Genomic DNA, 15,100 nt, shown 5'->3' on the forward strand with positions numbered 1-15,100 from the left:
CTCTGCACAACCTTGTGATGTATTACATTGGTACTTACAGTTCTCCTCTGGATGAAAAGCTGAGCATTCTTAAGATGGTTGGCAATGTTCTCACAAAGCCTCATGCGCTCTTCCTCATTCAATACTTTGACAAAGAAATCCCGTACCTTTCAATAAATAGTGAAAGCAATCGTTATACATATATCTTCTGCAGACCTAATAGAAATCTTCTACAATTCCAATTTCATGAATTGTATCAACCTCAGCTATTAAATAAATGAGAATAAACTGATGGCTATTTACAATTATCATGGAATTCTCTCTGCTGTTTAAAATGTGAAAAGTTCTTCCTTCTTTTAACTCCGCACCCCCACCCCCATTCATATGTTATAAACAATGCACTAACAACTGACTGCCTCTTTAGCCAAAGCAGCTCTCAGAGCCACATCTGGATCAAGCAGCTTAACCTCCTACCTCCTCAGATATTCCCTAATTTTCCTTCAAGGCATTATTGACAGAACAAATAGTAGTCAATGTACAAGCGGTCATTTAACAATCTTTTAAAATTATATCAGGCACAGAACAGGTGCTTTGAGCCCGTATCAGGAAGTGTCATACCGCATCTCCACCACAATCACATGACTGCATCTTAGAATCTTGGCAACCATGGGCGGGTTCCAAATCCCATCACTACCGGTTCACGCATGCGCGTGTGGTGCTTCTGCACATGCGCAGAAGCTTCTGTGCATATGCAGAAGCATCTGGGTGGGTGGGCGGAGCCTCCCGCCACCGCTGCTACCGGTTCTCCCGATCCAGTGCAAACCAGTAGCAACCCACCACTGTTGGCAACCATCTTGCCTTTATGACTGGTTACGTCATCTCACGGTCGTGATTTGTGACAGTGTTTCCTAGTTACTGGCAAAAAATCCACTCATTTAAAAAAATGGGTTTACTTAAGTGTGAATTCATTTAATGACCACAGTGATTTGCTTAATGACTGCCACCAAAATGCTGTAAAATCTGGTCCATTCATGAGAGTGCCTTGACTTACGACTGTAAATCCAGTCCCAATTGTGTTTATAAGTCAAGGACTACTTCCAAATATTATTTTTTTTATAAAAAGGGGGAAGGGAATATTTTTGAATGATCTGCAGTATAGAGGACTGGCACCTTATAGTAATTTTGGCCAAACCAGGAAAATAGAGGACTGACTCCAAGAGACCGAATAATGTCCCTTTTATACATGTGGAGAAAATTGAGTAACAAAAGTTGAGAGCAAATAGGAAGCCAAAGCTTAATTACTTGAGGATAGAATTATATCAAGCAACTGCTCTCAATTTTTTGTTTTAAATTAGATGCTTGGAAGACGTACAAAGGGAATGTTGATGATAAATTTACCTTGCTAACAAAAAGAGAGAAAAATAAAGTGCCCTTACAGAGACAGTTCATTTCCAACAGTTTATTTCCAGAACACAAGTAGTCCTCAATTTATGACCACAGTTGAGCCCAAAATTTATGTTGCTAAGTGAGACAGTTGTTAAGTGAGTTTTGCCCCATTTTATGACCTTTCTTGCCATATTTGTTAAACGAATCACTGCACTTGTTAAGCTAGGAACAAAGTTGTTAAGGGAATCTGCCTTCCCCATTGTCTTTGTCTGTCTGAAGGTTGCAAAAGTTGATCACATGACCCAGGGACACTGCAGCTGATCACATGATCCAGGGACACCGCAGCTGTAATTATGAACCAGTTGTCAAGCATCCAAATGTTGATTACATGGTTATGATGATGCTGCAACCTTAACATAAGTATGCAAAATGGTCAAAAGTAACTTTGAATTGTCACTAAATGAATAGTTGTAAGTTGTAACAGGGCATTTCTACTTTATTTACTTGAGAGACGTTATCCTCAACTGAACTATTAAAACGTTGTACATCGCCTGAGATAAATACGCAGCTCTCCTTCAGAGCGGGTTGTTCCTCAGGGCCAGTAAAGCTGTTTGGGTAATAGTTTGGAGCACCACCTACGGAAAAAAATTACAATGCATTAGAAACAGGACAGAAGCAGCAAAGAGTATCAGCTCTGCAAGCACACCACTATGTCTTACAACCAAAAATTTGTTTTTGCAAGCTAATGGCATTTCTACAATCCCTTTTCAGAGACTTGAATTCCTTCGGGCTAAGTCTATTCTTAGTTGCTTCCAATTCCCAAAACAAACAAACAAAAAAACTATTTAGGGCTTTGATTCTCTGTTCCTGTAATTATCTTGACAACGTAAGAAAAAAACCCTGAAGGTGAAATTAACCCACATATATTTGCAACGTTAATTGATTCACAGCTATATTGCAATGACTGTATTGTAAAAATTGTAGTATTGTGGGTCTATTAATTTGCTTCAGTAGTAATAAAAATAATGCATTCATTTATTATGCTAACTTTTGGCTTGTTTTTGGAATCATTTGTGGGGTAAACATCAATGGACACATATTGTGCTAATCAGAGGTGGGGAGGCTGTAGGCCCTGAAACCATTTCTAAAGTTCTTTGCCTTTGATATACAACCTCGTTTCAGTTATATAACACTTGAGATGAAAAGCACATAATAATTGCAGTGAAAGCCTATAGTTTGTAAACTTCAGTACCCACAGACTCTGCTCACCCAGAATGTGCATGTGTCTATATGTGTGAGTCCGTTCACATGTGGATGGATGGATGAGAGGGAGGGAGGGAGGGAGGGAGGGAGGGAGGGAGGGAGAGAGAGAGAGAGAGAGAGAATTTTTTTCACCATCATTGCATTACACATATCCACACTTACCTATTTTGGGTCACTGCCCTACCAACCCTGGACTGTAACCTGCCAAAAGCTTTTTCATCATGTAATTTTTGAATTATTGCCTGAGATCACATTCTTGTATTTCAACTCTAGGATAAGCTTGACATCTCAGAACTTTCTTTTAAAAAGTTACTGCTTTGATAGTCAGCCCTCAATTTACAACTGGTTGTTTAACATCTGTTAAATTTTAACATCTGTTAAAATTACAACGGCTTTGGAACTGGTGTTTTACAGCCTACGAAGACTTTCAACCACTGTAAAATGTTGTGCCACCTGCACCATCCTGTTATCTCGATCTGGGTGCTTGGCAACCTGTTCACCCTAACAAATAGTGGCCAAGCTAATAAATAGTTGCCAATCATGTGATCACCATTTGCAATACTCTGCTGGTTTCCCCAGAAGGTCAATGGGGAAACCAGCAGGGAAGTTTGCAAGCTGCTGCCATCTGCAGGACTCCCTTTGGCAGAGTGCAGAAATCAGATTCTGAAGTTTATATAATATGCTTAACCAAACTATCTATATTCTAGTATACTTCAGAAGTCCCCAACCTTCTTGAAACAATAGACACATTTGAAATTTTGAGAGCATAACTCAGAAATTTGGCAAAATGGTTGTCTTAAGGATGATCACAAAACATGTTTCAAGAGCCTATATAGAGTGTAAAAGCAGTGTTGGGAAAAAACCCAACACTGTTTTCTTTGCAGCATACTAGCTTTCCATGAACTGTTATTTGTGTGTACACAAAATATATGTTATGACCCTGGTGGTCAAGGCAAAGCAGGCCTCTTGAGAGTCCTTTATTTCTCTCAAATGTTCCAGCAAATGGCCCTCCAATGACTACTAAGTCTCCACCCCCACGCTACCCCGAAGGCAGCCACTCTCAATCCCACAAACAACAGCCCCTATAGTATAAATAAAGCCCAGAGAGTAGGAGCATGCTCACAGGGCAAGGTCCAGGGTTCCAAATCCAGTCCATAAGGTAGAGTCCAGGCACAAGACAATGGCAGTCCTCAGAGCAAAGAAAAAATCCAAGGCAAGAAGCAGTTCCAAAGGCACAGTGAAGCAAAGGCCAAAAGCAGTCCACAAGAGAAGGGCTAGATCCAAAACAAAAGGCAAAGAGCAATCTTCCAAGCAAGACAAGGCAAACCACAACATGCACGAGTTGATGCACCAAAGCAAACTCCCCATGGCTTCTCCTTCAGTTACTCCACTCCAAGTGTTCCTTGTGAGGTGGGGTGGGGCAATTTCCTCCCAAGTAACCTTGCACTTTTAAATTAAATTTAAAAAACCTTGCAGTCCATCTCTGGACTTGCCTGCACTCCGCTCTCCTTGCCCTTGGATCAAGTGGAGGAGGCAAATGTTCCTCATCAGATGAGATCTGCTGCCTATCAGCATGACTGCCTGTCAGCAGCCGATCTTCCCATGTCTGTGCAAGCAGGCAGGCAGCTCTCTCTCTGGTCGACCATTTCCCCCAATGTTTGAGGGGCTGGGACAACATTGTTCTCAGCCCCTGGCCCCCCCAAACATGCCAAGGGAGATGTGCCATCCCTATCAAACAATCCCAGTTCCAACTACTATTACTCTGAACCAGGCTCCGAAGGGGCCATGACAATATGTGCTTTGTGTATATACACAAAGAGCTCTGGTGGCACAGTGATTAGTATGCAGTATTGCAAGCAAACTCTGCCGATAGCCTGGAGTTTGATCCTGATCGGCTCAAGGTTGACTCAGCCTTCCATCCTTCCAAAGCCAGTAAAATGAGAACCCAGATTGTTGGGGATAATATGCTGACTCTATAAACTGTTCAGAGAGTGCTGAAAGGACAATGGTATTCAAGTCTAAGTGTTATAGCTATGTATATATGTGTAGAGCAGAGAGTTAGTCTGCTGGACATATTGAATGAGGCATAATACCACATCCGAATCTAAACCTCTTTACAAGCCCATATCATAAAAATGAGGGAGAAATTGATAAGATAACATAAAATAGAAAAGAAGAAAATAGCTATCAGTTTATATGGTTTAAATAGTTAAGCCGAGTTGTCAATGAAGAAAAGGCACTTGCAAAAGTTACTCTAAATTACTGGCATAACCTAGCTCCCAAATGTTATTTTCAGATTTACCCTGGTTATCAGAAATGCACATAAATCCATCTCTCTGGTAATTGGCCACCCTAGTTCGGTATGGACAATTTACAGGAATTTGAAGGTAGTTGGGTCCCAGACGATGTCCGTGGGTATCTCGATACGAGAAAAGACGACCCTAGAAAAATATATCATGGGGGTAAAAGTGAAGAAGCAGGCAGCTTTTCCCTAGGTTTTTCTCATCACTGCCTGTATCATCACTGCTTTTGAAAGACTATTGCTGGTCCTACTCCACAGGAGGGAAAAGTCTTGATTTCAGAGGACCCAAGAACATGGCCCAGAAACAAACCTGTAGATTCAGATCAAAGATATCTGTTAAATATAGCAGAAAGTGGCAACAAAAGTAGAACGATGACTTTGATGCTTTCTTAGTATCCCTCAGACTCTTTCTTTTCTTTCTTAAGTAATTTATAATCTAAGAAGTCCTCAAATTAATGATGTAATTAAATAACAAATTTACAATCTTTCATAACTATATCTAGAATGGGCGTCTTATAACCAAATATAACTTATAACTTCCTTGTGTCAACTTCTTCCAGAGCTTAAGACATAAATAATGAATGGTGTACTTTTTACAATTGTTTTAACATTCAGAGGTGAGAACTGAAAAGCATGGAACAAAGAAAAAAATTCTAATACCAAACAGATTGATGTTAACATGTTTTCATTATTGTAAAAGTTACCTGATTAAGAGACCGAGTTGCCTAGTCTCACAATGCAACTAATAGGAAAAAAAATCTATTCTGGTTACCTGTAACATTTTATCAGGGCTAGGTTCAATTCCTGGAGGCATGTTGCTTGGATCAAAGGCCAATTGTTCCACTTCAGTAAAATAATTGACAGGATTTTGGTTTAATATAATTCTTCCCACAGGAATGAGAGGATAATCTTTGTGAGGCCAAACCTAGAATATATGACCAAGATGTTTTACTATATCCAGCTTAAGTTTGCAAGATATAGAAATGTACCTTTTCTACTCTGTGCTGTACACTGGACAAAAGGTCACAAAAATATACTCACCTTTGTTACATCAAAAGGATTAAATGGAAACCATTCAGCTTGTTCAAATGTCATAACTTGAATGTAGAAAGTCCAAGAGGGGAAGTTTCCATTAGCAATTGCATTGTAAAGATCACGCAGGCCATAATCCGGATCTTCAGAAGCCAGTCTTTCTGCATCTTTGACAGAAAGGTTTTTAATTCCTTGATCAGTCTAAAAATATTGAAATGCTATGTTAATTAGCAATTTGTTACCAAAAATTACTAAATGTAATTATAAATCTATGTACAAATATATATTGTGAAATTATGTATACAACACTATGGATGGAAAGAGAAAAATTAGCTACCAACAATTACTAAATATATAAATAGTTTTTCTTAATATATACCGTTACCCCGGGGGTGAAATGCTCCCGGTTTGGCCCGGATCGTCCAATCTGGTAGTGATGGCGGCGGGTGGTTTGGAGAACTGGTAGCAAAAATCCCTTCCCCCCCCCCATGCCCAGCTGAGCCACGCGAGTATCAGAGGCTGTTTTTTTTTTTACTTTTAAAAGCATTTTTTTCTGCAACCTCTTTGGCCGAAAAAAAGCTTTTAAAAGTAAAAAAAAAAAGCCTCTGATGATCGCGCAGCTCAGCTGGGATCATCAGAGGCTTCTAAAAGCATTTTTTTCTGCCTTTAAAAATGCCTTTAAAAACCTCTGGTGATCCCAGCTCAGTTGCCTGATCATCAGAGGCTTCTAAAAGCATTTTTTTCTGCAACCTCTTCGGCCCAAGATTGTAGAAAAAAAATGCCTTTAAAAGCCTCTGGCGATCCCAGCTGAGTTGCCTGATCATCAGAGGCTTCTAAAAGCATTTTTTCTGCAACCTCTTAAGGTTGTAGAAAAAATGCCTTTAAAAGTAAAAAAAAAAGTTGGCCACGCCCACCCAGTCACATTATCCCCCACCAAGCCACGCCCACAGAACCGGTAGTAACAAATTTTACATTTCACCACTGCGTTACCCACTAGGTCATCACAAACGAGGTGATGGCCTAGTGGTGAAGATTCTCACCCACCACTCAGAATGTTGAGAGTTCAGTGACAATCCTGGGTAATGGCAGATGTCTCTCTCTTAGCATATAAAAAAAATAAATCTGCTGCCAACTTCAAATAGGAATCAGGAAGGGCATCCAATCAGTAAATGCTTAGCTCCATCCAGTCACCCAGACTCTATTCCGAATTAAGGAACTACAAGATTATTTTTTAAAAATGCACGCCTCAACCCAGTAACAGCAATCTGCATTAAAAATGTAAATGTGCTGTAAGAGAAAGTTTATAAAGTTGCTATACAAGAAACAAACCTAGGCCCAAGGATATATTGTGAAATTATATGCAGGGAAAACAGTATTATGGATGGAAGGAGTAAAATTTTCCAACTGTCAGGGTTCCGACCGATGCCCTAATTAAATCATGAGCTTTGAAGGAAAATAAAAGATTTTTGCTAAAAGTAATATTGTTATTATTTAAAAATAGGAATGGATATGAATGCAAGTGGCTTTGCCTAGCAATTTAGTGCTAGTAGTGTATAGTAGTCAATACAGATAGAAAGAAATAAGATACATTATCAGAAGGAGCAGTCAGGGCAGACGTTTGACGGCTCAACATAGAAGAGAAAATAGTAACAGTAGGCCATAATTACCTTTGCATGAAATTTGCAGTATACTGCATTGCCGTAAGCATTGACTAGCTTAAAAGTATGTGACCCATAGCCATTCATGTGACGGTGCCCATCTGGAATGCCACGATCGCTGAACATGAATGATACCTACATGAGCCAAAACAACATACATAGACATCTTTAATGAGAACATCGAGGACAGATTCCATTGAACAACTGTCTCCTTCCGCACAAAGGTATTTTCCAATTGTATTTCATGCATATTCTCATCCAGCCCTACTCAATATCTATAATGTTGTATTGCAGTTTCAGGACATTCATTCGAGAAACAAGAATAATTATGCTCCGTGTAGAGAATGCTTCCTTTCATACACTCATGTTTCAGAGAAAAAATGGTGTCTGGGCCAGTTAGCAACATATTAAGGGAAGAAACAATCATATATACTTTACTTTACTTTACTTTTATTTGATTTATATACCGCCCTACTCCCGAAGGACTCAGGGCGGTGAACAGCCAACAATAAAATACATACATACAAAATTTAAAAAGCAGAGATAAAATCGAATTAAATAGTTTGGCCCAGACAGATTTAAAACCCCAATCAATTTAAAACAAATTTAAACTTTGAATATTAAAAATATTAAAAAAAATTTTAAAAATATTAAAAATGTTTAAAAAGAGGGAGAAAGTTAGGCTGTTATACTGTTAAGTAAAAGTTACACACAGGATGCAGTGTGGTATAATGATTAAGTCACCAGGAGAATGTGAGTTCTTGCCGTACCTTATGCACAAAGCCAGCTAGGTAACCTTGGGCCAGTCACTATTTCTCAGCCCTAGGAAAGAGGCAACAGCAAACAAGGGCTGTTGTTGTGAGGAAAGTAGGAAGAAGGACTATTTGGTATGGTTGTCACCTTGAGGTATTTATAAAAATAATAAAGGTGAGATTTAAAAACAAATATAAATATAAAACATGGTTCTTACTCCTGAGGAGTGTTCAGTTGCAAGCTTTTTATAGAAATCAATTGAAGATATACCACTTCACTTCACTGAAAATATTTATGGAATAACTACTCAGAACAAGTCCAACAGTGTTTTTAATAACACTGTTTCTCAGTCTTTTTTTTTTCTTAAAACAAACCATCATTTTAATTTCTGTAATTACTGATTTTAAAAATTGTTGGTTTTATCATGATAATTTTATTTGATGTATTTGTACTGTCTTTGTATTTATATTGTTCTTTTGGTAAATTGGTGTAGGAGAAAGAGCTACACAATAAGTAATATATCTACAATTGAAGAACAATTTCTAAGGAACATCTCTGGACTGTGTGCAACAAATGATTAAACTTAATTTAGGAATTAATCAAATAAAAAGAGTAGGAAAAGAATTGAGGCCTTTGAATTATGGTGCTGGAGAAAACTCCTGTGAATCCCTTGGACTGCAAGGCGATCAAACCGGTCAGTCCTAGAGGAGATCAACCCTGACTGCTCTTTAGGCGGCCAGATCCTGAAGATGAAGCTCAAATACTCTGGCCACCTAATGAGAAGGAAGGACTCAATGGAGAAGAGCCTAATGCTGGGAAAGATTGAGGGCAAAAGAAGAAGGGGACAACAGAGAATGAGGCGGCTGGATGGAATCACTGAAGCAGTTGGCGTGAGCTTAAATGGACTTCAGAGGATGGTAGAGGACAGAAGGCCTAGAGGAACGTTGTCCATAGGGTCGCAATGGGTCAAACACAACTTTGCGACTAACAACAACAACAACAATCAAATAAAAACATCTCCAATATCTTCCCAATAAATCTAATGCTGTCTCAGAACATCCAAAATTATTTTCCAGCCTGGAAATAAAAGAATTGGAGTTGCCTGTGTGAAACTCAGTATTTCAAATATTAGCTTATGTTACTGAGCATTTACTACTGCAGTACTGCATTCTAACACTGTGTGGTAACACAGTGGTTAGAATACAGGTGAGAATACAGTACTGCAGGCTAACTCTGCCAGGAGTTCTATCCTGACCGTAGTATGTAGTAAAATGAGGATCCAGGTTGTTGGAGCAATATGCTGACATTTGTAAAATGCTCAGAGAATGCTGTAAAGCACTTTGGAGCAGTATAAGTCTAAGAGCTACTGCTATTCTATTACAAATTCCCATAATTAAACATTCTAACTACAACAATATAAAGGTAACACAGATTCTGCAAATCTTTCCATGGGGAAAGATGGATAGTTTCTTATAAGTCTAAAGCAAGTTTTGAAAGCAGTCTGGAGTTTTTCTTTAAAAAATTAGTCTTAAACTGGGTTAGCATTATTATTATTATTTAATATTTTTAGTTGCTCATTATATGTTATGAAATTTTTATTGATTTTGCAAATATAAGGTAACAACAGATAAATAACATTGTTCTGCACCATAATTTATGGCTTTTATACACACTGTATGCATATTTCTATATTCATATTTCTACTGGCAAAAACAAATATATGAATTCAAGAAATTCTAGACACTACCCTATTTTTCTCTCCTTCCCTTTATGTTTACAAGAGTGGAACTAGAACAAGAAATGGCTGAGTGCAGCTTTTGGGCTTTTATCTTAAAAAATGAAGATACCATAGAAACTAAACCCCATTCTCTTCTCTCTTTAGAACTTTTTCTATGATTAAAAATATAATTTAATATAGAAGCATAATAAGAATCAAGTTTTTAATTTGTATCTCCTAGTCTGTGTCATTTCCTCTGAGCTCAAGATGAAGAATAGAGGGATTAAAAGGGACAATATTATACCAACCAAAGATAATTTGATAAGAAAAGTTTTGGAATGTGCAGAAATGAACAAACTTACAAAGGAGATACAAGAAAAAGAGGAAACATAATATTATATAGTGTGGGAGAAATGGTATTTATGGTTAGAGGAGAGAGATAGAAGGCAAGGAAAGATCAAATAAGGAAGATATAGGAGTAGAAATGTAATAACAAATAAGAGGAAACAGAAAAATTGCAGATTGTGGAAGTGAAATTGTGTACACTGTTATTTATATGTATATATGTAAATAAATTATTATTAGAATTATATGTATAAAGGATACATTGAAATAAGGGAGAAAAAATGGATAAGTAAGAAATGTTTTACCGATGTGAAATTGTTGGAAAGAAAAAATTGTTAATTTTAAAATTAAAAAAAATTAATTCTAGATTAATTTTAACTTGTTAGTCTTAATTGTACTTTTAACTATTAAATTATGAGATTTGGATTCAATTTTTTAACTTTTTATTAGATGTTTCTTAACTGTTGTGAGCCGCCCTGAGTCCGGCTGGAGATAGGGAGGCATATAAATCTCATTAATAATAATAATAATAATTAATAATAATAATAAAGATTCTTTTTTGTTTTTTTAAAAAATGTTTAATAAAAATTATTTTTAAAAAAAGAAACAGACTAAAAGGGGGTAAAATCTTACCTGGTGCAAAGATTCAGGGCAAAGACTCCAGAAGTCCCATGCCATGTTTGGGTCTTTCAGATGTGTCTGTGGATTCCTCTTTTGAGTATGGATAAAAGATGGAAACTAACAGAGTACAAAAACAAAGAATTAAAATGTTATACACTTAAAGTTAAATCTACAGGTAGTCCTTGCTTAACAACCATTTGCATAGTGACCATTTGAAATTATAACTTCACTGACAAAGGGCTTATGACTCGTGCCCAAAGTTATGATTGTTGCGGTGCTCCCATGATCTTGATAGTAATATGGTACCTGTTTGTACTTATGATTGGTTGCCCTACACCATGTGATCGCCATTTGCAGTGTTCCCTGTCAGCTTCCCCAGAATTACAATGGGGAAGCTAGTAGAGAAGGTTGCAAGCCACTGCTGCTACCTGTCAAGAGAACTTCCTTTATTTTCTTGGGGCTTCCTGAAAAATTTATATCTTGAAATGTAAGGATTTCGGCATGGAGCGTTTGCAACATGGAATGTTTATAACCAGCCATCAGAGACAAGAGGATGTCCTCTCGTTTCTGAGGGCTTGTTGAAAAAGATCCAACCCAAAATTGAAGCAGGATTTTCAGCCCAGATGATTTATAGCCACAGAACAGAGAGGTAGCACAGTAGGCAAGAAGGACTGTGGGGGAGGCCTTGGGAGGACCGGTGCAGACTGCATAACAATGTCTCTCTGCTCAGGGACTGAAAATCCTGCTAGTATTGTTCAACTCCTGAATGGAGAAGCAACGGAATAAGGTGCAGTAAAGAATGTGGACTGCCTTACAGGGTGGGGGAGGCCTGGAACAGATTGCGAATATCTATTCATTCAGGGGCTGAAAATGCTGCTTGTATCTAAGGGGAGCCACACTTGTATGCAGTCTACACTAGCCCCCGCCCACCCCAGAGTCTGTAAAAAACATTCCACTCTCCTTACCTGGAACTCCTGAGAGATGGCTTAATGTCTGCAATTGGGATGCTGAGATTGCAGCACTCCCAATGGGCAGGTCACATATTGCTTAACAATCACTTTGTTTCACAACCAAGATTCCCATTCCAATTGTGGGCATTAAGTGAGGATTACCTATATTATGGATTTCCTTCCAATTATTAAATTATCAGAAATGAAAATAAAATGAACCAAACCACTGCATTTTTAGGTACAATAATTAAGATTGTAATATTGCTTCTGCTTGTTAACTTCTACTGTCAGATACTCATTTTAATAGAACTCTTGTGAAAATATTAGTTAAAATGAAGCTTGGTCCTAGCAAAATAAATACTATTGTATCATACCACCCCATTAAATGTTTTGAAGAATCACATCTATAATTTGAGAATACTACTGATCCAGCAACAAGTAGTTTAACAATAGACAATTTTCTATTTTGGCTGACATTAAACACTGTCTAGAAGCTTTAAAATCCATGTAATAACATTTTGAATGTAGAACAATCGTCAAGAGGAATCTAAATGGGAAATAATCCAAGTTAGGAATATTTATTTAGAGTTAATTTCAGAGCCATTAAATTAATGGTTTGAATGTGCTCACATATGTGGCATCACTGCAATTGGAACATTTGAGATAGAATATTTATTTTTATTATTATACACTTTCAAATGGCATAGAAGACCCATCAAGATAACAACAGAGAACCTATGAAACATAAAAGACACTTATTATTATTAGTCATATTTCTATACCGCCCACTCTCCGAGGACTCTGGGCGGCTTACACCAAAGACAGTATATTAAATAGCATATTGCCCCCAACAATCTGGGTCCTCATTTTACCCACCTCGGAAGGATGGAAGGCTGAGTCAACCTTGAGCCGGTGAGATTTGATCCGCTGATCTGCTGAACTAGCAGTCAGCTGAAGTAGCTGCAGTACTGCACTCTAACCACTGCGCCACCTCGGCTCTTGTTAGAAGATGTTGCTTTAGATACACACAATCTTCTTTTTATTTACTTTTTAGACTCCCACAAATCATAAATATTAATAATGTTTCAATTTACCAGCATTGCATCTCTAATGAAGAAAATGGGAGTGTTGTTCCCTACAAGATCCCAATTTCCATCTTCAGTGTAGAACTTCATTGCAAAGCCTCGAGGGTCACGAACTGTATCAGCTGAGCCTGATTCTCCAGCTAAAAAAAAAATCCTATGATTAAATCCTATGCTCATAGTCTAATACCCTGAACGACATTGTCAATTCAATGATTTACTGAGGAATCTATAATACAGAAGGTTTACATTTAAGAGATAAAGAGCAGAAACAGAATTGCACAGAAGTAATATAAAGTTCAGAGGAATAGCAGAAAGCTAGGAAGAAGTGACTTAAATAAATGGAAATATTATTTACAAATTATCTTTTAAACACAAATAATTTACAGAATACGTTCACCAACTACATGCAGAAAAATCACTGATGAAATACTTTTTAATTTTACACCTTTGGTTTCATTCTTTTAAATTTAAATTTAAATAAGATGCCCATTCAGCAGATTCTGGACAGCTTACAAAATATAATGCTAAATTAAAACAATTAAAAACATAAAACAAAACAAGGGGCTATACAAATTTAAAAAACAACCATTTCAAACAAACTGTTTCAAATAATGTTATAAATTATATGTAATTAGTCTTTCAGATACATGCAGACATAAATATCCTTTAGAGAAAGAATATACTGTACCTGTATTTTGGGTATTCATAAAACTTGCTCAACAATACATGTGTTGTTCCTTTCCTGCGGTAGCCTATTTAATAACATTCTATACTCAAGGTGTTATTTATTAAATGACATTGCCCAGTTTCAATTAAAAACAGCATATAAACATCCACTGAAATAGATTAAAATGCCACACAGACACACACAGACACACACACAATGAAACTCCTTTATATATGAAGCAAATACACTAAATATGATGCACTGAAAGTCTGCAAAATGGTTACCTTACCAACAGTTGAAAATCGAATAACCATTGGAGTTCTTTTGCCTATGTGCTCAAATACTTTTGCCTTGCAATATGTGGTGATATCATGTGTCACTTCAAAAAAGCCAAATGCTCCTGAAAAATAAAAAGGAGTTACCCTGTTAAAAATTAAAAAGATTATTCCAAGGTAGATAGATTTGGAAAGAATCTCACTTATGGTAGAAGAAGCATTATTTCAGGAACTTACATGTACACATTCTTATGATTTTTTTAAAAATGTTGATCGTTACTATAAATGTAGCATCTCCTTTTAATGAAGAATCTCTGATTCAACAAAGGATTCTGCTAACAAAAAGGAATAAATCAACTTTCACTATTTTTTTCTTGTTTCCCCCACACACACACTAATGTAAAGCAAATGAAATTTTAGCCATTGCATACAAATGGTTTTTACAGACTGAGCAATGGTAATTTCTAAATATTTCTACCTATAGCCTATCATTCTTGATTAGATATGTACTTAGAAAGAGTGTATTACATGCCAAAAAAAAAACCCCAGAACCTAAATTAAATATTAAAAAATGCATAGTGAAACTATGCTTATCTCAATATGAACCTCAGAATCATAAATACATTTCTGGAGCAATAAATGAAAGAATTTTTCCTCTGGACAATACAATATTTCTTGATTTTCTTGAAAAATTCTGAGAAAATATTATGAGTCAACTGAAAGTTGACAAGTAAACTACGGCAGGTTAATAACAGCTTATTACATATGCTCTTATATATGTTATATGATAGTACATATGATACAATTAAGCAAGGACTCAGCAGAATAAATCATGATTTATGAATAATGTGCTATTACAAACAAAGTGAAAAAAAGTTAGAACAAGATCTCTTTTTCCAACATTAAAGAGGCTTAATCTGATTCTAATATTTTCTGGTTATTTCTATTCACAAATCTATGAGCCATACAAGATTAATTAACCACAATTTTAATGTTTCAATCTTTTAAACAAAAGAAGCTAAATGTTATTAAATTGTATCAATTAGCAAAATAAAACCAGCAAACAT

The 15,100-nt window shown here is 36.7% G+C and overlaps 1 protein-coding gene across 2 annotated transcripts in view; it reads right to left on the reverse strand.

Annotated features, from left to right (window-relative positions):
- Positions 1-15,100, reverse strand: part of LOC117665458 (catalase-like) — a 39,441-nt gene that overhangs the window by 5,496 nt on the left and 18,845 nt on the right. For both annotated transcript variants that reach the window (XM_034417349.3, XM_087877336.1), the window contains exons 3-11: positions 14,048-14,158; positions 13,101-13,231; positions 11,069-11,173; positions 7,630-7,755; positions 5,972-6,163; positions 5,703-5,855; positions 4,931-5,069; positions 1,870-2,000; positions 39-146 (exon numbers count right to left, since the gene is read on the reverse strand). In XM_034417349.3, coding sequence (XP_034273240.1) covers positions 39-146; positions 1,870-2,000; positions 4,931-5,069; positions 5,703-5,855; positions 5,972-6,163; positions 7,630-7,755; positions 11,069-11,173; positions 13,101-13,231; positions 14,048-14,158 — 1,196 coding nt within the window. The remainder of the gene's footprint in view (positions 1-38; positions 147-1,869; positions 2,001-4,930; positions 5,070-5,702; positions 5,856-5,971; positions 6,164-7,629; positions 7,756-11,068; positions 11,174-13,100; positions 13,232-14,047; positions 14,159-15,100) is intronic.

This window comes from Pantherophis guttatus, chromosome 1, assembly GCF_059756535.1.
Source record: "Pantherophis guttatus breed Tessera chromosome 1, ASM5975653v1, whole genome shotgun sequence".
NCBI classification, from domain to species: Eukaryota; Metazoa; Chordata; class Lepidosauria; order Squamata; family Colubridae; genus Pantherophis; species Pantherophis guttatus.